The 22192-nt window shown below is 39.6% G+C and overlaps 1 protein-coding gene across 2 annotated transcripts in view; it reads left to right on the top strand.

The window, feature by feature from the left end:
- LOC127651692 (DENN domain-containing protein 2B-like) overlaps positions 1 to 22192 on the top strand; it is an 82859-nt gene that overhangs the window by 45257 nt on the left and 15410 nt on the right. For both annotated transcript variants that reach the window (XM_052137768.1, XM_052137684.1), the window contains exons 5-14: positions 25 to 164; positions 491 to 706; positions 1758 to 1854; positions 1962 to 2006; positions 2473 to 2657; positions 3321 to 3430; positions 4575 to 4644; positions 8421 to 8498; positions 9018 to 9158; positions 9800 to 9948. In XM_052137768.1, coding sequence (XP_051993728.1) covers positions 25 to 164; positions 491 to 706; positions 1758 to 1854; positions 1962 to 2006; positions 2473 to 2657; positions 3321 to 3430; positions 4575 to 4644; positions 8421 to 8498; positions 9018 to 9158; positions 9800 to 9948 — 1231 coding nt within the window. The remainder of the gene's footprint in view (positions 1 to 24; positions 165 to 490; positions 707 to 1757; positions 1855 to 1961; positions 2007 to 2472; positions 2658 to 3320; positions 3431 to 4574; positions 4645 to 8420; positions 8499 to 9017; positions 9159 to 9799; positions 9949 to 22192) is intronic.

Genomic DNA, 22192 nt, shown 5'->3' with positions numbered 1-22192 from the left:
TATCCCCTGTTTCTCTGCAAACAGAGAAAGAGAATCCATATGAGGATGTAGATCCAGTGAGGAGATGTCTGGCCAGAAATTCCCGGCTGTTACCAGAGAGGTCTCGAGACTCGCTCAACAGGATATGGACCTCCCAGGACAGGAAGTCCATTACACCTCCCCAGGTAGTTTCCTTTGCTCTGCAAGATAGTAATGATAGCACCTGCTTTTAAAAATTATGCACATTCAATGCTTGATATTGATTGATTAATTCACCATATTGCAGTGGAATCTGTAGGTATAGTACTGTTTGAAGCAGCAGACAATTGTCTATAGAGGTTGTGAAGTTTCATTTCAGTTAAGGCTTGTTTGCTAAATATTGGCAACGCACTGAACTTTATTTCTATGCAGACACAACTTTTGAAGTGTATAAATAATGCGTTTGTGTTATGTCTCTGCCGTTTTCACTTGTGCAAGAAGATTAATCTCTTATCAAATTCTCTCACACCAGCTGCCATCTAATCCGAGCAGTCAGTCTCTGAAGCTGCCTGGTCCTGCTGACAAGAAGAGCCAGCACCTATCCCGCCTGTCAAAGAGGCACAGCCATGATGACATGCTGCTGCTGCCCCAGCTGGGCTTGCCTTCTTCCCCTTGTGGCCTATTAGATGACCGCCTGAGTTCAGCCGCTGATACCTTGGCCTCCCACAGGCAGAAACGAGTTCCTAAGGTATGCTGGAACAACGAACTCGATGAGGGTAGAAATGGGAGGAGTGGAATGACCATATATTAGTTGAATATTACTCTTTAATAAATACGTTTGTTATGATTTTTTTGCAGTTCATTATCATTTCTTTCTAACATGATGTGATAGAATCCTAAAAGCTTTTCTTTAGATTGAAACATGTCCTTTTGTAACACATTTTCAGATCCATAGGCACAGAATAAGTAGGAAATACACTTAGCAGCAGTTACCACTGAATGTATGAAGTATTGTTTTTTTATGTCTTAAGGATCCTTTAGACAGCATTCTCATATAATGTTTATAGAGTTTTGCAGACATTAAGAGTTAATAGTTAGCTATTCTGAACTAGGTGTAGCACCCCAGTTTTCTAGTTTCAGCTTCTTATTCTCTGCTACTGGATGTTTTTGTTGCTAAAACTCCTATTAAACACAATTTAAATGCTCACAACTTTAATGCTCATTTACTGTAGGGTTCAAATCAAAACATGGAATACATCGCTTTAGTTCACATAACCACTCTGAGAGAATGCCCTGAAGGATTTTTTTCTGCCCTGTTTTCCCACACATTTTACAAGTTTCTATAGAGTGGTCTCAGGGTAAAAGTGAAAGAAGGCAAGAACCAGCTTGACAACATAAGTAATAATTTAATGATTAACTTGAAACAAAAGACATACAACACACGCATACAGGGCAGCTGCCTGTAGCTCGCTCTCTCCCGAACTGCCACCTACGGCCACCTTTATCCATCTCGCGGGCGTGATTAGCCTGGTTAGGGTCCGGGTGTGCGTCATCACGGCCCGGCCCCGCCCTCCTCCTTGCCACAATATATAAATCACATTGAATTTAGTATTATTATTCTTTTAAATTGCGTTTGTTGGTTCAATAAACCGTTCCATATCAAAAACTCAGAATTGTATGACTATAATTTTATATGTAAGGATATATAGGGTTAATAACAAATCCAGGGTGTCTATAAGGGGCAGTAAAATCTTTTTCAATGATTTGTTGTAATGCATTTTACCCGTTTTCCCTACCAGGTGGTGCAAAGAATAAACTCAATCTACTGTACAAAAAGAGGCAAGAAGAGACTAAAGAAGCTTTCACTTTCAAATATCGAAACAGCATCTCTAAGAGGTAAAGCCTTTTAAGCACTTAGAAAGTGCGCCAAATTTCTATGCTCAGTCCAAACATTTTTGTCAATTCACCCTTTGACATAAAACAAACCTTTTCTCTGTTTGTAGATGACAACAGCGAGAGTGAAAGTGACTCTGATGACAGGTTCAAAGGTGAGGGATCAGCACATATGGCTGGGTAACAGTCCCTGGTGGGCAGTGTGTTTGAGTTGAGTGTTTTTCATAGTGCTGCTCAAAGACTCTTTCCTTAGAACAAACAAGCCCACAGGACCTTGTGATTTGTCACAAGTAAATGTCAGGCCTGAGCGTTTGGTGAGAATGAGCTCCACAGAGTTTGTTACATTTAAAAGTTCACCTTATTACCAGAATGCATATGTTAAGCTAAAACTATACATGTTTTACTTGAACATCATATAAGAATGAAAATATACACACAATATACAAACATACTGCTCCATAGCTTACAATCAAATAGAGCGAAGAGTTTTCGTAACAATATTTTGGGTAGACATTTATTGAAGCTATAGTTCACCCAAAAACTGGCTTTATATTTGAATGTTGATGTGTTGTTGAACACATGTGCATCCACTATACTACAATAAACTGTATTGTCACGCAGCCCACACTCAGAGGCTACTGAAGCTGCAATCCATGCTGCGACGCGCACCCAGTTACAGGACGCTGGAGCTGCAGTTGATCGAGTGGCAGGAAAGGGAGCTCTTTGAGTCCTTTGTTGTGGTCTCACTGAAGAAAAAGCCCACCAAAAACTCTTTTACTCCAGAAGTCACCTACCAGTTCCCCAAGGTGACTGTCCTCTATAAATTAGGGGCTAAACTATTTTTGAATCATATTTCAGATGTTGCACAACATCTGATGTCTATAGCTTTGTTGCAGGAATCCTGTAACTTTTGGCCTCCCTTTGGGTCAATACTCGCAGGGCTGCTGTCAAACAAACAATGTCCTGATAATGTCTTAAAAATAATTATGAGTTAATTATCCTTACTGCTATCTGAATGTCTTTCTCATTAAATGACTTCTTTTTAGATGATTAGTGTATTGTTTAGATATGGAGGAACAGATTTGTTTTTGTCAGTTAAATATGCCATTATGTGCATTAGGAATGGCGGCAGATACAGATGCTTTTAAAGGTTTTATTGTTTGTATGTATTGATAATAAGTGGGGTAAGCAGGAAACTGTTTCCATAGCAATCACATGTTTAGTTACAGAGAGATAGTTCTTTAATTATCTTAGATCTGCTTCAGTGATTGTGTCCTCCTGAGAGGCTGAAATATGTTGGCACTCTGCACAAACCAGGCCGTTGGTGACATAGGGGGTGGTAGGGGTAGGGGGGTATTCTGTACATACTGTACTCTACATAGTAATAAAAGTCTGAAGGGATATTATAAAGAGGTTGTGCAAATATATTGGAATGTTTCTTACACTGTCTTCTTGTGTGACCCTCATAGTTGGACAGACCCACCAAGCAGATGAGAGAAGCTGAGCAGAGACTCAAAGCTATCCCACAGTTCTGCTTCCCAGATGCCAAAGACTGGAGCCCTGTGTCTGAATACAACAGGTATCACTGCATCTCTATATTCCATGCATTACCAGCACCTTTTAAAAGCACAAACACGACTGAGTTTTGTGGCTCTCATCACATTTGAAAAGTGATTTTATAGAGATCTGTTGGAATGGTACTTCTATCTAAACAGTCACACCCACATTGTTTGGAACTTAAGCTGCTGTCACACTAGGCTATGAGCATGCAAAATTATTTTGTACATCGCATTGGACAGTATACAATGTCATGCTTGAGAGCTTCTGATTTTAATAAATAATATATTTTAAATAGCAAATATTATTATATTCAGAATGATAATACAAACATGCAGCTTTGAAATACAGTATGTATTAAATATTGGTTGCACGTCTTCTCATCATTCGAATTCACAGGTGAGAGTTCATCAAGCTTGTACGTTGGTATGCGTTTGGACGTGTATGCAGTGTGACCGCCACTTTAGGAATAAATTTTCTCATAATACATGAAATGGAACTTGAAACTTTCAATTTAAACCTCCATGAGTTTTCCCTCCAAAACCAAAATCAAACACTCATTTGATGAACTCTCAATTACTTTTATTATTGTTAATACTGTTATTGTGGGTAGGGATTTGAAGAAACCTCTTACCCAAACTTTTTAAACACACGTAACTCCTGAATGATTCCTCAAATTGCATGGCTTGTTGCTGAGAATTGTGCCATTACTTTTTCTAAATGATCAGACTTTCAGAGATTATTTTAAGAGACATTAATATAATGGTGGGCTCTTTTGACTTGGAACAGTTAGTAATCACAACACTCTAGCAACCACCCATATCACTCTAGCAACTGCAAAGCAACACTAAAAAAAAAACACGTAGGAACACCCTAGCCACCACCCACTACACCTTGGTATTGTGGAAGTGAGTTTTGCATGGGAAAGCACCTCTCACATTTTCTTCAGAATATGTACAAATATACTTTTGGTGAGTTCTTCTCTGGTTTTATTGCATATGGCTTGACTTCCTGATAAAATCTCACCGCAGTTGTTAAGCCTCAGAGCCAAGTTATCGGTCTCGAGAGCATTTCTTCTCAAGTGGTTTTGAGCACTTTTTCTTCTTATCACCTGATCTACATGGGGGTTTTACGACTAATGGTGCCTTGTCTTTGATTTGCTGCAGTGAGACCTTCTCTTTCATGCTCACTGGAGAAGATGGCAGTAGACGCTTTGGGTATTGCAGACGGCTTCTGGTGAGTCTCATATGTTATTGTTAGTGTAACCCCACCTACATTTACTGTATATTGCATCACATGTTGTATTTAAAGAGTAAGCATATGGATGGAGTTTTAATGACGATTGGTCAGCCACTTGAGTGAGTGTTTGGTTTGCTTTTTTTTTTTTTTTTTTTTTTCTTGCACAAAGAGAAGCAGATTCTCATAAACATGGCCCCTCCAGTTTAATGAGAGTTTCTCAGGAGAAGAATGGAAATGCAAACCATCAAAAGCTTGTCATTTAAATAAACTGAATGTTTCAGACTACCAGGATTAGTTTTTTCCTGTGCATCTTGTGTTGTGTTGAACAATTTGCATTGAAGTGCATGTTTCTGATAATCAGTAGTTTGAGAACAACAATGTACAAACATTCCAAACATTTTAACATTTGTTTTCGATATAAAAGAATCCAAGTATGTAGTTGTACTGTATGTATTTGATACGCTCTAATAGTTGTTAATATCGCTGCAGTTGCTTGTTCAGAACTTTATTGTTTTGGCCCTTTGTGTTGTTCAGTTTTAGATTTAGAGTGATTCATTATTGGCTTATGGGATTTCTTTAGTTTCTTTTCTTTCTCAACTCCTGTATCTGTCCCAGTGGAGAGAAGTTTTGACTGTGTTCCCTGCAGGGAGGAAGTCCAGGGGCTGGCATACGGGCAGCATTCCTGAGGATTTTAACCTAGCTCCACATGCTTGAATTAATCATCCATTTGTAAAAAGGCAGCAGAGGAGAATTGCATACCTAATATGGACAAGAGTGATGGGGATTCTTTGTGTCTGTGTGTTTTGAGAGACACAAAACCAGGCTTTCGATTATTTAGTGGATTGTGTGTGACAACTCGTTCATTTTGTGGGACTTCACCTGTTTGCACTAGATTCTGCATCCATTTAATTTTTCCTTTAAGTCTGATGTACTATTGCATTTGTTTAACTTTAGGATATGTCTGGAAATTGAATAATTTACACTTTAATTCATACAATATTGCATGGGATGAGTGTTTAAAGGAGGTCATTATTTTTATTATTCTGTCCCCACATTTGAAAGAGAACCTTTTAAAGACCCATTTAAACAGCATGAAACTATGGCTCTCTTTCTAACTCTTAAATCCCATTGATGTGGCTTTAAGTCTTCAAGATGCAATTTAGAGAGCAACAGGAGATTAGAGTTTTTCTCTCCCTCTGTCTATTGCCATTGCTTCTACTTATCTCCTATAAAACTTTGCTATGTTACATGTCTCTCACCATTTGTGTAACAGTGGCTTATTGAGAAGTGTGCTATTACTTTTCTAAGCAATTCGACTTGTGATTTTCACCTGGTGGGCAATAACACAGGTGGAAAAATCCCTTAGACTTACACTGAAGGAGGGCCCAAAATATCATAGAGCCTTTGGGTGGGATCACTGATTTATAATATAGAACTGGATTGCTGATGACGTCAAAATATTTTAGCTACTGTGCCACCATATTGCTATGCCCAAACATTTCAGTATGCCTATTGACTTAATAGAAAATCTTATGTCTTATGTTCTCAGTGAGTGTGCTGTAGTAACAGATTACATGTAATCAGATAAAAAAATGGAGTATTTGTAATTAGATTAAATTGCATTTTAAAATACTCATTATCAGACTAGTTACTTTTTTATAGATTACATGATTGCATATTATCAAGGCAATGGCAGTAAATTGTTAATAATTTACTGATAATCTAATTATTTTCTTTTTTTCAATCTTTAAAATGTTTCATTCTTAATCAGCACACTGCTGATATTTGTTCGCTAAATCTTCGACTGTTTTCGGTAGAGAGGGAGAGGAATGTGTTTATTGCAATCAGAACTGATACTCTCTGCTAGTCAACCATGTGAAGATGGAGCGGTATCTCAGCATCACTGGATCCATAGAGATAATTAAATTTTTAAGGAGACATGGGGCAAAAACATCACTGTGCAATGTAAACTCTGCCTTCCAAAAGTTAATATTCTGTCAAGTGAAGTATTCTATGTCCAATCTAAAGAAGCATTTGCGTGTTTTTTTACTTTACATCGCAAAACTCCAACAAATTGTTTTTATTATTATTTGAATTATCACTCTGTGTGTAATGTAACCATGTGTTGCAATGTCTTTTGGAAGGGGTTTGTCCATCAAAAAATGTATTTTGATTTACCACAAAAATGTTATTATTTAATTTTCCTTTTCTTTTAAAAAAGCAAAAATTTAGGTTACAGTGAGGCACTTACAATGGAAGTGAATGTGGCCAATTTTTGGATTGTTTAAATACCGAAATGTGAAGCTTATAATTCTATTAAAGCACTTACATTAATTATTCTGTTAAAGCTCATGTATTATTTGAGCTGTAAACTTGTTTATATCGGTTTGTTGACGTTACATCGTCATGGTAACAAAATTGTAAATTTGGCGATAACTTTACACAGGAAAGTTTAGTAAGTGATTTTATCACACTAAAATCATGATTACACACATATCCTTTATGTATTGTGGCTATACTTTTTAAACGGTGAGTATTTTAACGTAAAAACAATTGGACCCCATTTACTTCCATTGTAAGTGCTTCACTGTAACCCAGAGTCAACATACATTTTTGTAGTAATCAACATTATGCCACAAATGCTGTCAATTGAGCTTAACTTGTATTGAACCAGGAATATTCCTTTTAAAAGTCATATCGCAAGTCATATTGATCTATATCAAACGGTCTACCCCTAACAAACTTCTGTGGTAAACAGATCAGCGTAATATAATCAAGTTCACGGAAACTGAGGTAAGATACAAACAGATATTATCAGATATATTTATTGCGAACATCCAAGTGTTTATTCAGAGTTACTTGTTTTAAGTGTTTTTTCTCTCTCTCCCTCCCTCTATTACACACAACGTGGGGGAGACAAGCAAAGCTGGTTAAAATGAACTGATATGCTAGGTTTAAATTGCAAATGAACACGTAATGCATGACATGTATCCATGTATGACTACATAGAGCACTTCAATGTGAAAACAGACAAATCCTGGGCATTTTAGGCAAATTAAAAATCCCTGTTTGACTTTAAGGACCCTCCAAGGGAAAGTACAGGTTGTCACCCCAAAACAAGCAAATATTACAGCATTTCCTACTTTTATTACAACTTGTGGACAGTTTTGCCACTTTCTTTGATGATCATTGTGCTGTACTGATAGGCTGAATGCTCTTACATCACGATCCGTGTATATCTTCTCGCTTGTAACGAATATTATCTGTAACAAGCAAATTAAACATTAAAACATGATTGTCAACTGGAGGGAAAAATGCAATAGTAGTGTCAGTCATTGATGCTCTGACAGTTTAGCATACCAAGATGGCCACTCATACACTTCCTGTGGCTTTTCCTCCTGCTGGCAGTTTACTGTTGCGTTAGCGATCCAGTTCTATACATATATCAGGGGGTGGGTTATTTTGACTTGAACTAGTAAGCAACAACCCAGAACACCCTAGCAACCACATACTGACACACTGCCAACCACTCAAAACATGATGCCCTGACAAGCATGCACAATATCTTAGCATTGTGCTGATGACTTTTGTTCAGCCAAGCACCTCTCACACCTACTTCAGAGACTACTTTTGACCTCTTTCATATTTAGTACAATAACATCTATAAACTATATATTAAAATCTAATGAATGCTTTCATCTTTTGTTTCCAACCCCCCAGTTACTTCATGTGTGCGATTTAATTGCTTGTGTAATCTTTCCCCACACATGCAGCCAAGTGGGAAAGGGCCTCGCCTTCCTGAAGTGTATTGTGTCATCAGCAGACTGGGCTGTTTCAACCTGTTCTCCAAGGTGAGCTCAGGCTTGCTCATACACACGCCACAAACAAGCATCCACACAGAGTTACTCACGGTGTCTCTGGCTGTCAGACATGGGCACAGCTGGAGCAAGGCTTGTGTTGGTTTTGAGGAACATCCGGCTTAGAATAAACCTTACTTTCTCTCTTTCTGCCCTGTTAAACCACTACTTTTCCTTCACTCCCACTTTCCACCTATATGAAAGGGTGGAGAAAGTATAAAACCACACTGCATCCAACCTCAGATGTCATAATACTCAATGGAAACATAAGCTGCCTCGAGAGAATGTTTTCAACACTTTTGTAAATCTTAGTCAAAACCGCATAAAGCAGATGAAAACCATGGCGTGGTAGCGAAAGGTTGATTTCCAGAGACGTCCACCCTCATATCTGAAACAAAACAGTGCATGAAATTGATCTGAAGCGTATAAAGCCAATAGTGCCACATTCTGCATGCAATTCCTTTTAGTGCTGATTTGTTCTCTGTCAACTCATACCTCTTTACTGTCTTTAAGATTCTTGATGAAGTGGAAAGGAGGAGAGGGATCTCAGCTGCTCTGGTGTACCCTTTTATGAGGAGTGTGATGGAATCTCCTTTTCCAGCACCAGGCAAAACCATAAAAGTCAAAACCTTCCTGCCAGGAGCAGGAAATGAGGTTTGATCCTTCCCTCATTTAAATAGATTGCTGTTTTTTGTGCCATAGATTAGTACAAGTTTACTCAACACTAATGGAAACAAATGTAATAACACCTCTATATCTGTAGTCAGACTCCGAGACAACATGAGATCAGAATTTACTACTTTCTTTATAAGTGTCCATGGTCTATTTGTGCACAATTCATCAGTGCATGCTATTATACTAAATATTGAAGATAAATGTGTAACTGATGGCGTTTCATGTTGTCTTTACCATTTAATTTAAATCATAGTTTACCCAAAATTCTGTCATCATTTACTCATCTTCATGATGTTCCAAACACTTATGACTTTCATTCCTCCATGGAACGCAAAGGAGATGTTATGCAGAATGTCAGTCTCAGTCACCATTCAATTTCATTGTGTTAAAAAAGATGCAATGAAAATGAATGGTGACTTGAGCTAACATTCTGCCTAACAGCTAATTTTGTGATAAAAATAAAGAAAGGAGTCATACAGGTTTGGATTAACATGAGTTAGGAGGTGAATTTTGGAAAAAATTATAGTTTTTGGGTGAACTATCCAATTGATGCAAATAAGGATTTTCTGTTTTCACATTTATTATTACATGTTGGATTAATATTGTTATATTTTCCTCAGGTGATTGAGTTAAGGAGACCAATGGACTCCAGACTAGAGCATGTGGATTTTGAAAGTCTGTTTAACTGTCTGAGCATACGACAGGTGGTACGTGTTTTTGCCTCCCTGTTGCTGGAACGCAGGGTCATCTTTGTGGCTGACAAGCTTAGGTGAGTCACCTTTGTGGGCTATCTTGTTTGTCTAATAGTCAGTTGAAGTGTCCGAGTGTTGTCATCTTGTGAGTACATCTTTTGAATGGAGGAACATGAACCGTGAAGTGTAGGCAGCATATCATCTCATATAACACTCTTTATTCCCATGAGAAAGTTCTTGCTTTTTTTAGACCAAACATGCTCAAGCAGTCCAAGCTGACCACTGTGACAACAGCAGTCTGAGTGTGGGCTTACAGCAGATGTTCTCAATAACCCTTTTCTTTACTGATTTGCAATGTCACTTCCATTTTTCCATCTGCTTATTCAGAGCCCGTAGAATAACATCTGCTACAAATTAAAAAGATTTTTATCACGTTGGGTCATGTCTTTCTCCTCCAAATGGTGTTCTTGTTTTTGTAATCTTTGTTTTTTAGACATATTCCTTTCTTGTCAGGAAGTAAAATTCTCAAGCTATAAAATCAAGCTAAGTGATCATCAAAGTATAGGATCACAAAGTGGAAGACAACTTAATTCCATATTTTTCAGTGACTATTGGGATACTGAATGGAATACCAATCATAGTATCGGTCCGAATGCTTTAGCCAAGCTGTCTTGGCTAGGCTGGGTAGAAAATAGCCATTTTCAGGCCCAGTCCAGTTTTGTCTAAGTGTTTAACCAGCACATCTGTTAAATAGCAGATCATTGAAACTTATTCATTTTGACTGTTCTGCTTTTAATGTAATTAGGTAACATTTCTTTTCAGATAATATTTTGAAGGATTTGTTGAGTGTGTGTATATATATATATTTCTTTCTTTTATGTTTAAATGTATTTTATCTTTATTGTTGTATTTATTTATTTATTTTTTATTAGAACTTATACTTGCCATGATATAGCCCTTCATGTTGATATGGCAATAAATACCAAAAACAGCAACAACAACTGTTAAATAGAAGCCTTTCACTGTGGTTTTGGGCAATGGTGACCCAACGGCTGCTCCATGCAGGGGAGGCATATTGACCACACCCTCTAACACTGGGCTGAACTCCCAGGAGTCCCCGCTGATCTAAATTCAGAAGTGGTTCAGGGCAGAGATATGACTTTGGTAGGCCTCTGAATGTTGTTCAAGGGCAGATGTGATGGACGTTATGGTCCCTTGAGGCTTTAGCACCCCCCTGCGAGCCTTCGTGCTTGGTCACGGAAGCTTGTGGCCTGGCATTGGAGGTCATTAGGGAGTAGGTTATTTGTTAGAGCCTAATCTCCACAAATCATCAGCCACTTTAAACAAACAGCAGCAGGGTATATGGGGTGGGCAGTTACTGTGAGTGGGAGGAATGCACTTCCTGTGTGAATGACTGTGTGTATTTCTCTGCTATAATTGGTTGCCGTATTGCCACTGGGTGACAGATCTGGATCAGAACATGCTCATTTACAGATGAGAGAATACTGTATAGCTGAGTCTTACGACACACAACCCTACAGATAAGACAAGGATACCTAGTCACAAGTGAAGTTTTGTCATGGTCACTGATTCTCAACATGGGGTGCTGGTGTCTGTACCAGGCTTCTTAGCTAGTTTAACCAGCAAGATTTCCTTGATCAAACAGCTTAACCAGAAATATCTTACTGGTCAGCCAGCTTTCTCAACTAAAGTGGTATCTCAAATGGGACACTATACACTGTGCACTTACACTGTACGCTTTGCAATCTGCCATCTATTGAATTAATTCTCAAAGTGTTTACTACACGGAAGTAACGGAAGTGATGTTTCAGGTGCATACAATGTGTTACTGCTAGATTTAACATGTTAGCCAACCTCAGTTCAACACTTTTATCTCTAATATGATTTAAAATAGTAGATATTCACACAGTGTGGGATCATCCGTTGCATCCCAAACTGCACACTTCACTATTTTATATATATATATATATATATATATATATATATATATATATATATATATATATATATATATATATATATATATATATATATATATATATATATATATATATATATATATATATACATATATACATGTATATATACGTATATATATATATATATATATATATATATATATATATATATATATATATACACACATATATATATATATACGTATATCATATATATATATATATATATATATATATATATATATATATATATATATATATATATACACACACACATATATATACATATATACATGTATATATATATATATATATATATATATATATATATATATATATATATATATATATATATATATATATATACGTATATATATATATATATATATATATATATATATATATATGTATATATATATATATATATATATATATATATATATATATATATATATATATACACATATATATATATATATATATATATATATATATATCGTATATGTATATACATATATGTATATACGTATATATATGTATATACGATATATGCATATCATGTATATATGTGTATATGTGTGTATGTATATATATATATATATATATATATATATATATATATATATATATATATATATATACGTATATGTGTTGTTTGAGATACAAGTGTTGAACTGCGGTTGGCTAACGCGCTATAGTGGCAACGCATTGCATGCATTTGAAACCACTTCCGTCAGCTGTTAAATGGCAAATGCTTCTGATGAGTGTTTTATGAATCAACCATTGCTTCATGTTTGAAACTTTTCCTTAGATTTCTGGTTCTTTACAGTTTACAGCACCAATGGTTCGATTCACTCAAGAATATTTGGCTTAGAATGGCAAAACAGCATATTTTCCTTTCAATCATAGAAACAAAAGTAGTGTTCTCTTTTGTTGCTGTAAGTACCCTTTTCAAAGCCTGCTCTTTGTGGATGGTTTTGTATAGACTTTCTGTATTGAACTCACACCCATTATCATAATAGATGGATCTCTAGTTACAACACATTATCCTGTTAAGCTAAGTATTGACATTCCATGGGTTTGGCGCTGTTAAAAACAGGATAGGTGGATTTATGGGATTTGGTCCACTCCTAGGTGTGTTGCCCAGTAACCTGGATTATGGACAGTTCTAGACTAAGCTAGAAAACTATCTGTTCTCCCACATCAAGGACATAGCTGCAGCTTTTTTGGGAAAGGCCACTGCAAACCAATTCCAAATGTCTCCAGTGCATGATGTTTGCTTCTGTGGCCTGTAATGTATATCTATTGCTTAGGATCTGACAGAAAGAAAACTCACTCCATGTTAGGCAATGCTTTTCTTGGGACTTCGTGTGAGCTTGTTTTTTTTTTTTTTAACCACGCTTCCCCACTATACGAAACTTCAGTCATGCCGTTCGTTGTGGTATATAAAGTTTCTCAGGTAATTGGTCTCGAGTCACAGACTTTTCCATTAGCCATATAATTGGTTAGGGATCTCATCTACCCAAATCAGGCACTGATACTTAATCAAGCTGCTGAATCAGTTCCTGTGAGGGGAAAATAGCTTCAAATATTAATTAAATAAATCCATCATCCTATATTGCATTCAGTCATAAGCAAAAATACATTTACTTTTAATCACTGCACTAACATTGCTGCTACTGTAATTTCGGATTGATAATATAATGCATTTGAGTGGTTGTTGAATGACAGGAAGGGGTTAAATTCTCTGATGTATTGCCTGGTTTTGATCTGTTTTTGTCGTGTCTAAAGTACTTTACCCATCTTGGTTACATTTTGTGAGCAGGTTTTGGTGTAGCTGTAAACTTCTTCCTCTAGTAAGTAAATGTTTCAGAAATTATGAAAAGAAAAGACAGAATACATTAAGGCAAATGATTTTTGTGTCTAGATTTTGTAATAAAAAAAGCCAAATTCTATAAGAATGATGAGAAAAAAGATTGACAACAGTATACTGTATATTCACTGCCTGGCCAAGAAAAATGTAGCAGTTTGGATTTAAGGCAGTGTTATGATCTGGGGCTGCTTCAATTGGTCAGGTCTAGACTCCGCAACGTTAGGTGGCAATAAAATGAAGTCAGCTGACCTTAATGTACTGAATGAAAAAGTCATCCCATCAATCGATTTTCTTTCTTCTTCCCTGATGGCATGGGCATATTCCAGTATGACAATGCCAAGATTCATTAGGCTCAAATTGTGAAAGAGTGGTTCAGGGAGCATGAGCAATTATTTTCACACATGAATTGGCCACCAGAGTCCTGACCTTAACCCCATTGAAATCTCTGCCGAAAATGTATGCAACTCTTTGTGGAAATAAGTGTTTGCATAAGGTTGTCAAAACAATGCCATGAAGAATGCACACCATAATCAAAGCTAAAGGCAGTGTGTGACTGTGAGAACTTCAAAGAGGACACAGGAAAATAGCTTCCTTCAACCCAGGTTAGTGGGCTTTTATTGACTGATACTGATTATTGAGTGGTGTAACATGTGCTCTCTTAGGTTCATTAAAGACCAGATGTGTTGCTACATTCTGGATCATTTGCAGAGGTCTAATAGCACATGCAGGAAGGCCTGCAATGAGAGCGTTACAGTAGTCCAGTCTAGTTATGACAAGTGAGTGAACGAGCAGTTGTGTGGCATGTACAGAGAGGAAACGTCTTATATTCCTGATATTGTTGAGAGTAAATCTACATGATCTTGCAGTCTTTGAAATGTAGTCTGTGAAATTTAGCTCATCATCAATGATTACCCCTAGATTTCTTACCGTTTTGGAAGGCGAAACTGTAGTTGGACCCAGCTGCATGGTGATGTTGTGTTCAACAGCAGGGTTGGCTGGAAAGACAAGGAGTTCGGTCTTGGCTGGGTTGAGTTCAGGTGGTGTTCCTTCATCCAGGCTGAGATGTCTGCCAGACAGGCAGCGATTCGAGCGGTCACTGTGGTGTCGTTGGCCTGGAAAGACAAGTAGAGTTGCGTGTCATCAGCATAGCAGTGGTAAGAGAAACCATGTGACTGGATGATGGGTCCTAATGATGTTGTGTATATGGAGAAGAGAAGTGGCCCAAGCACTGATTCCTGAGGTACCCCATTAAGTAACTGATGTGGCTTGGATACCTCCCCTCTCCAGGCTACCTCAAAGGACCTTTCTGAGAGAGTAGGATCTGATGGTTGACTGTCAAAGGCAGCAGAAATGTCCAGCAGAATCAGAACGGATGATCTAGATTCAGCTTTCAGCAGTCTCAGCGACTCTGTGACATACAGCAGGGCAGTCTCAGTGGAGTATCCACTTTTGAAGCCTGACTGATTGTCATCCAGCAGCTTGTTCTGTGAGAGATAGGCGGAGATCTGATTGAAAACTGCCCTTTCAAGCGTTTTTGCCATGAATGGGATGAGAGAGACTGGTCTGTATTGTTCTATCTGTGTGGGGTTAAGTGCAGGTTTTTTCAGCAGTGGGGTTTCTCGAGCCCGCTTAAATGTAGTGAGAAAAGTGCCTGCAAGAAGAGATGTGTTAATTATGTGTGTAAGTGCAGGTAGGATGGACGGAGAGATGGCCTGGAGAAGGTGTGATGGAATGGGGTCAAGGGAACATGTGGTGGGGTGGTTGGATAGGAGGAGTTTAGAGACCTCAGTGTCAGTTAAAGGAGAGAACATAGAGAAAGAAGAGTTGCATACAGGAGGTGGGTGTTTGACAGGGTGTGGTGCTGTGAATGTATTGCTGATGGCTGTAACCTTATTAGTAAAAAATGTGGAGAAGATATCTGCTGTCAGTGATGTGTCAGGTGGTGGAGGGGGAGGGCAGAGAAGTGTGTTGAATGTTCTAAACAAGCTAAGAGTGTCTGTGGTGCTGTTGATCTTGGTCTGGTAATATGAAGATTTTGCAGATTTAACGTTATCTGAAAAAGTTGCAAGCAGAAGCTGATATTTACCTAGATCGGCTGGATCTTTAGATTTCCGCCATCTCCTCTCAGCTGCCCTGAGATCAGGCCGATGTTCACGAAGGACGTCAGACAGCCAGGGGCTGGGTGGTGTAGAACGTGCAGGTCTAGAGGAGAGAGGACAAATGTTGTCTAGACAGTGTTTACATCAAGCATAGAAAATACATTTATTATGGGAAGAGAGGCAGAGACATCAGTGGAAAGGCGAGAGAGTGAGAGGGAAAGGTGGTTACGGCGAAAGGAAACCAAAGGTGGAGTCTGTTTTACTATGGATGGGAGAATCATGTTGAATTGAACAAAGTAGTGATCAGAGACATGTAAAGGTGTAACAAGAATATTTGAGGTGGTACAGTTACGTGTAAAAATTAGGTCCAGCTGGTTGCCCGATCTGTGAGTTGCTGTGGTGTGTAGTCTTTCCAAGTCAAATGAGGCCAGAAGAGTATTCAGTTCAATGGCCTGAGGCTTGTCTTGGTGTATGTTGAAATCGCCAAGAACCACAAGTGGCCTGCCATCCTCTGGCAAGGAGGACAGCAGGACATCCAACTCCTCAAGAAAGCGTGTCAGCTGACCTGGAGGGCGATAGATGAAAACAACATGTATTTTTGTGGGTTGCATTGTAGTAATGCGTGGAATTCAAAAGATGTATTGTTACATAGTGAAGCCTGTGGTGAAAAAGTCCAGTTATTATGAATGAGCAAACCTGTTCCCCCACCCCTACCAGTATGTCGAGGGGTGTGGGAGCAGAAGTTGCTGGAGAGAGCAGCAGGTGTTGCTGTATCCTCAGGACGTATCCATGTCTCCGTCAGTGCTAGGATGCTGAGGGTGGACTGTGTGGTGAAAGCTGGAATGAAGGCAGCTTTGTTCACAGCAGACTGGCAGTTCCAGAGTCCCACTGAGAACGAGAGTGGAGCAGGTGTTGAAGTGCAAAGCGGCCATAGGTTTTGTGGGTCTTGCATCTGTATCTTGTGAACGGTCTACAACAGATAACAGGGATGTGCTTGAAGGCATGTGTTATTAGTGAACTAGACATGTTAGTATGTATAAGTAATATATTAAGAGATAAAATAGAAAAATACTTAAGTGCTATGGTGAGTGGCGCCTTGTCGGTGTCCTTGCTCTGTGGACTCACACAGGTAGACTCACTGGTCTTTACCCAAGTACGTCTACACAAGGAGGGCTTTACACGAGGACTACCACTTCCGCTGCCGCTTCCGTGTCAGCATTCATTCCAATAAATACACACTTTAACGAGCCGTTCAGTGGAAAAAGCTGCCACGCCTTAATGCTACACTGCACTTTAGCAATAAATAATACTGTGTGCAGACACTAAAACGACGATAGTTTTACACACACTGGATAACCAACCCTAAATCTAACAGCGAATACTAAGGGACAAGTCTAAACAAATCTAGCAGCGAATACTATGGGACAAGTCAACACAAATATAGCACACACACACAAACAGAATTTAAGCGACCCGCGTTCAAGACGGTAAACAAACAGCACCTGATCTAGCAATGAATACCACTCTAATGACGTGAAATACAATGAAATAAATACACTTGCGTACAACTGCAGACTCCTGTAGATAGATCGCTTCTCCAAGGTGTGGAGTTTTGCTTTAGATCAAGAACGTACTGAATTTCATTCTTGCTATCTGAAAGTCGCTCCTCCCAAGCTTCGCGGATGAGATCAAGCACCCTGCGCGGGTGCCGCCCATACAGCAGCTCGAATGGGGAAAAGCCAAAGAAGCTTGCTGGACCTCTAGTACTGCAAATAACAGGGGGTCGAGCCATTTGTCCAAATTCCTAGCATCATCGTGCACGAATTTACGAATCATGTTCTTAAGGGTTTTATTAAATCGCTCCACCAAGCCATCTATCTGCGGATGATAAACGCTGGTGCGAATCGATTTAATACCCAATAATTCGTAGAGCTCACATAGTGTCCGTGACATGAAAGTTGTGCCCTGATCGGTGAGAATTTCTTTCAGAATCCCCACCCAGGAGATTATTTTGAATAGTGCCTGAGCAACACTACGTGCTGAAATGTTGCATAGAGGCACTGCTTCTGGATATCGCATTGCATAATCCACTAGGACAATACAAAGTGATGTCCACATGCTGTTCCCTCTAATGGCCTGACAAGGTCCATGCCAGTTCTCTCGAAAGGGACCTCGATTCAGTGGAAGGGGGCGCTTTTGGGGTGGCCGGTGGATTCACCAGTTGACATTCATGGCCAGCCGCACTCCACCTGTGGACATCGCTGCCATTGCCCTGCCAATAAAAACGGGCTATTAAGCGGTTCAGTGTCTTTTTTTTCCCCTAGGTGACCTGCCATCGGATTATAGTGAGCCACCTGAAAAAACATTTCCTGGCGGTTCAGCGGTATTAAGAGCTGGGTTGTATCTTCTTTTGTTCGAGTGTCCTGCATCACTTTATACAACCACTCGTTTATAATTGCGAAATAAGGATATGAAAGTGCAACATTCGGCCGGAGTTGTTGACCATCGATTACTCTCACTTGGTTGTAGGCATGCTTGAGGGTTTCGTCTAGCGACTTCTCCAGAGGGAAATCCCTTGTGGGTGGGAGGGTCCGCAGCCTCTCCCCCCTCATGTCATCATGACGAAAATGGCTCCGGCTCTGCCTCCCCTTCCAGAGCATCACACATATCACATCTCATCGCTTTTATGCAGGACCCATCTGCACACATTCCCTTATAAATTCCTAAATTCAGGCCAATTAGTCCCCAAAATCAGCAGATGTGTGAGGCGGGAACTAACCGGGGCCTCCACCCTATGTTTTGTTCCCCGAAATGTAAACACAAGGGTCACTACAGGGTATTTGTGAATATCCCCATGCACAGACCTCACCCTCACCATTTTAGCTGTGCCCAATGCCTCTGGTTGAACCAAGCATTGGTGGATTGTGGTTTGATTACACTAGGTGTCCACCAGTGCTTGGTGAGTACCCCCCTTGGCCCTTACCGGTATCCGGTACGATCCGGTCCCCGCAACCCCAGCAGGCCGGCCAAGACGCCACGCCCTCACCTGTGTCGGCAGACACTTCCATCTGAGGGGGAGAGTGGCGGGGTGCTGTTGAGGCAGGGGGGATGTGTCCACCAACTTGCGTGGGGAACTGGTCGCGGGGGCGGAGCTCCTGGGGAGAGAGCAGAGTGAGAAGGAGGAGGGGAACACACAGGAAAAGGGGCAAGAAAGAGAGAGAAGAGGGCTCTTCCTCCCTCGGGTACGCCACCACATGGTCCTGTGCGAGTCTGAACGCTTCCTCCAGCAATGCCGGGTGGTTGCACTGGACCCACTCTGCTGTTCCCTTTGGCAACCGAAGGATAAGTTGTTCCAGTACCACCTGATCTAAGATTCCCATGACGTTGCGGTTCCCCGCCAGCAGCTGCTGGGAAAAGGCAAACGAGCGGTCAGACTTCCCCATCTTCAGGGACCGGAAGAGCTGCCGGTATTGCTCCGGGCTTCGGCCCACCTGCTGCAGGATTGCCTTCTTCAGGTCATCGTAGGCCAGGAGGTTAGCCGCCGGCAGTTGTTGGGCAGCAAGCTGTGCTTCCCCGGACAAGAGTGGGAGGTGTCTGGCCGCTCATTGGTCACGTGGCCAACTCCAGACCTCAGCCGTCCGCTGAAACAGGTCTAGGAATGCCTCTGCATTGTCTTCCGCCCTCATTTTTAGGAGTGTGGGTGGGGGCAGGGGGCTGTGGTTGTCCGGGTTCGCTGCCGGGATCTCTCCTGGCCAAGCAGGTTCCGGATCGCATGCCTGTCCTCTGCTTGAGCTTGCAGGATTTCAAAGAACTGGCGATCCTGGTCTTGGCGAAGCTCAAGCATGGATTGTTGGTGGGACTGATGGAGGCTGTCGACGGACTGGAGGATCTCGGCCAACTGCAGGGGCTCCATGGGGCGTTCTTCGAATTGATTCCCGGGTTTCGGCACCAGTGTGAGAACTTCAAGGAGGACACAGGAAAATAGGTTCCTTCAACCCATGTTAGTGGGCTTTTATTGACTGATACAGGGCGCCACAACACACTAGCTTCACAATAAACTTAGCTTCACAATAAGCTTTCAATAGGCTTCCAACTTCCAGAGTGTAATTAGAGACAGTTGTTAGACACAATTCAGCTCAGGTGTAAGTGCCCTTACCGCTTCTCTCTCTCCGGATGGGCACTTGACCACGCCCCTGCTGCCACAGTGACTTTTTTTGGCCAGGCAGTTTATACTCCTGAACTGATTGTGCCAGCTAAGTGTACCTTAACTCTTTTTATTAATTTTGTACCCCTCATTCTAATTCAAATGCCTTTATCTTTTATTTTCTCACACATATGTGGAAAAACATTCAGAAGCTCTCTTTAAATATCTTAACTAACTTTCAAGTTTCTTTAGCCAAAAACCAGCCTGCCAGCATTCCCATTTAAGTAATGAAAGATGCAATATTACCCATGAGAATGTTCCCCTAGTTCATTACGGGAGGTTAAATGAGTGCATATGTATTTTGGCACAGAGCTGATTCCTGTATTTTCACCCTTGAGTTGCTTCTGTTACAAATTATTCTTTTTGGAATGAAATCTCCAAATCGAGCCTTAAGACATGAATCTGAATAGGGTTAGCTCTACCATTTACTTATTCTTGTGAGTAAGATGAGAGTTTATTTGAGCAATACAGGGCTTGACATTAATGCTTTCCCTGCACAAGCATAACAATATTTGGACAACTGAAATGCCAAATGAAGTAAAGCTGTATTTACACTGCAAAAGTGGGACAGTATCCACATCTAATGCAAAAAACATGAAAAAGTGCATTTACAAAGACTTTTTATGTCCATGTATAACAGCTGTTCTATCTTTTGTTCTTTCATTATTTTGATGTGACTATATAAAATGCAATTTAAAAGGTGTATTGTAGTGTCAAGGAGCTTTCATTTGCCATGTGTTTTTGAGTGTGTTGATAGATATGCCTGCTTGTTTGTGTGTGTACTGTATAGTGTGGTGAATCTCCTTTTCTTCATCTTGTTCGTCCTCTACAGTAAACAGTATATGATGTCTCTCTTAGCAGACAAAGGTTGTCCTTCCAAACTCTAACTATTTAAAAATGCACTCTGCACTTTTTCACTAATCAAAAATAAATAAATAAAAAATGACATGTCAGTAACAAATAAGGTTATCCAACAGTAACAAGTCAAAAAATAAAAAAAATAAAATGCAAATGCAATTTAAATCAAATTTATATTCTCGTAAATTGAATTTATATGGCTTTGAAAAGCCTTTTTAATATCATGAAAATGCATTTTTTTGCTAAATATATTTTCAAAGCAAAAATGTTTTATTTAGTTATTTATTTATCAGGGTTCCCACGCATCCTGGAAAACCTGGAATTTTGCAGTGCAGTTTTCCAGTAATGGAAAAGTCATAGAAAATTTGAAAAATACCTAAATGTCCTGGAAAATAATGATTTGACCTGGAAAATATTAATATAACCTTTTGACTGTGTCGCTAGGAAGGTCTCGGTTGCGTTGCATGCACAAAAACATCTCTGTCACAACTCTGAATAGGAGTCAAATTCACAAATGTATATTGTTTTTTCACTGCCGGTGGCTGCGCAATGTGAAACAACATCACTTACACCCTCATGATTGATTACAGCAGCAGCCACTTGTGTGCTTGGCAGTCGTGGTCCAACAGAGGCAGAGCGCTTGATTGGTTACAGCTACAGGCAATCGTGTGCTTGACTACAGCAGTGCGTGCACAGTGAGCAGTGGCCAGAGACATTGTGAAAGTGACATTTGTGAATCTTCTCACGCCTGGTGCACACATCCTTCGTGAGTGGGGCTTCTGTGAAAAAAAAAAACAGCAGCGTCTCTGTGCAGAAAATAAAGTTATCAATGGGGTCCTATGGCAAAATGTTTTCTTTAATAAGGTCATAATAAGCTTAGATTATTGCTGCATCAAGGACAACAGCGGGTAGTCACGTGAACTTCATGTGGTGAATCTCCTGCCAAATGAGATTCCTCATCTCCTCACCCATTTCAGCACATTTGTTGTGATTGGTTAATATTGTGTCTATACTGTACACCTATATACACGGAATGGCAAAAGTTTTGGCAGTTTATTAATTCTTTATTAAGTTATTTTACTTGCATGCAGACATACAAATTGTTGTATACTATAGGTTCGGTTTGAATCATTTTGATTTGCTTTTGTGTCTGTAAATTGTAAAATAAAAGAAAATCACCCCAAAATACCCTTTATTTTTGCAGCTAATTCTTCACAATTGTGTGGTTAATTTTCTATAATTATATCATTAAATTAGTTTAAGTTGGTGCTTTTAGCTTATTTTTAAAAAAATAAATAACCCTTGAAA

This window comes from Xyrauchen texanus, chromosome 1 (assembly GCF_025860055.1).
Source record: "Xyrauchen texanus isolate HMW12.3.18 chromosome 1, RBS_HiC_50CHRs, whole genome shotgun sequence".
Lineage (NCBI taxonomy): Eukaryota > Metazoa > Chordata > Actinopteri > Cypriniformes > Catostomidae > Xyrauchen > Xyrauchen texanus.
Note: the sequence above shows the minus strand (reverse complement) of the source record. Positions and strands in the feature narration are given on the sequence as shown.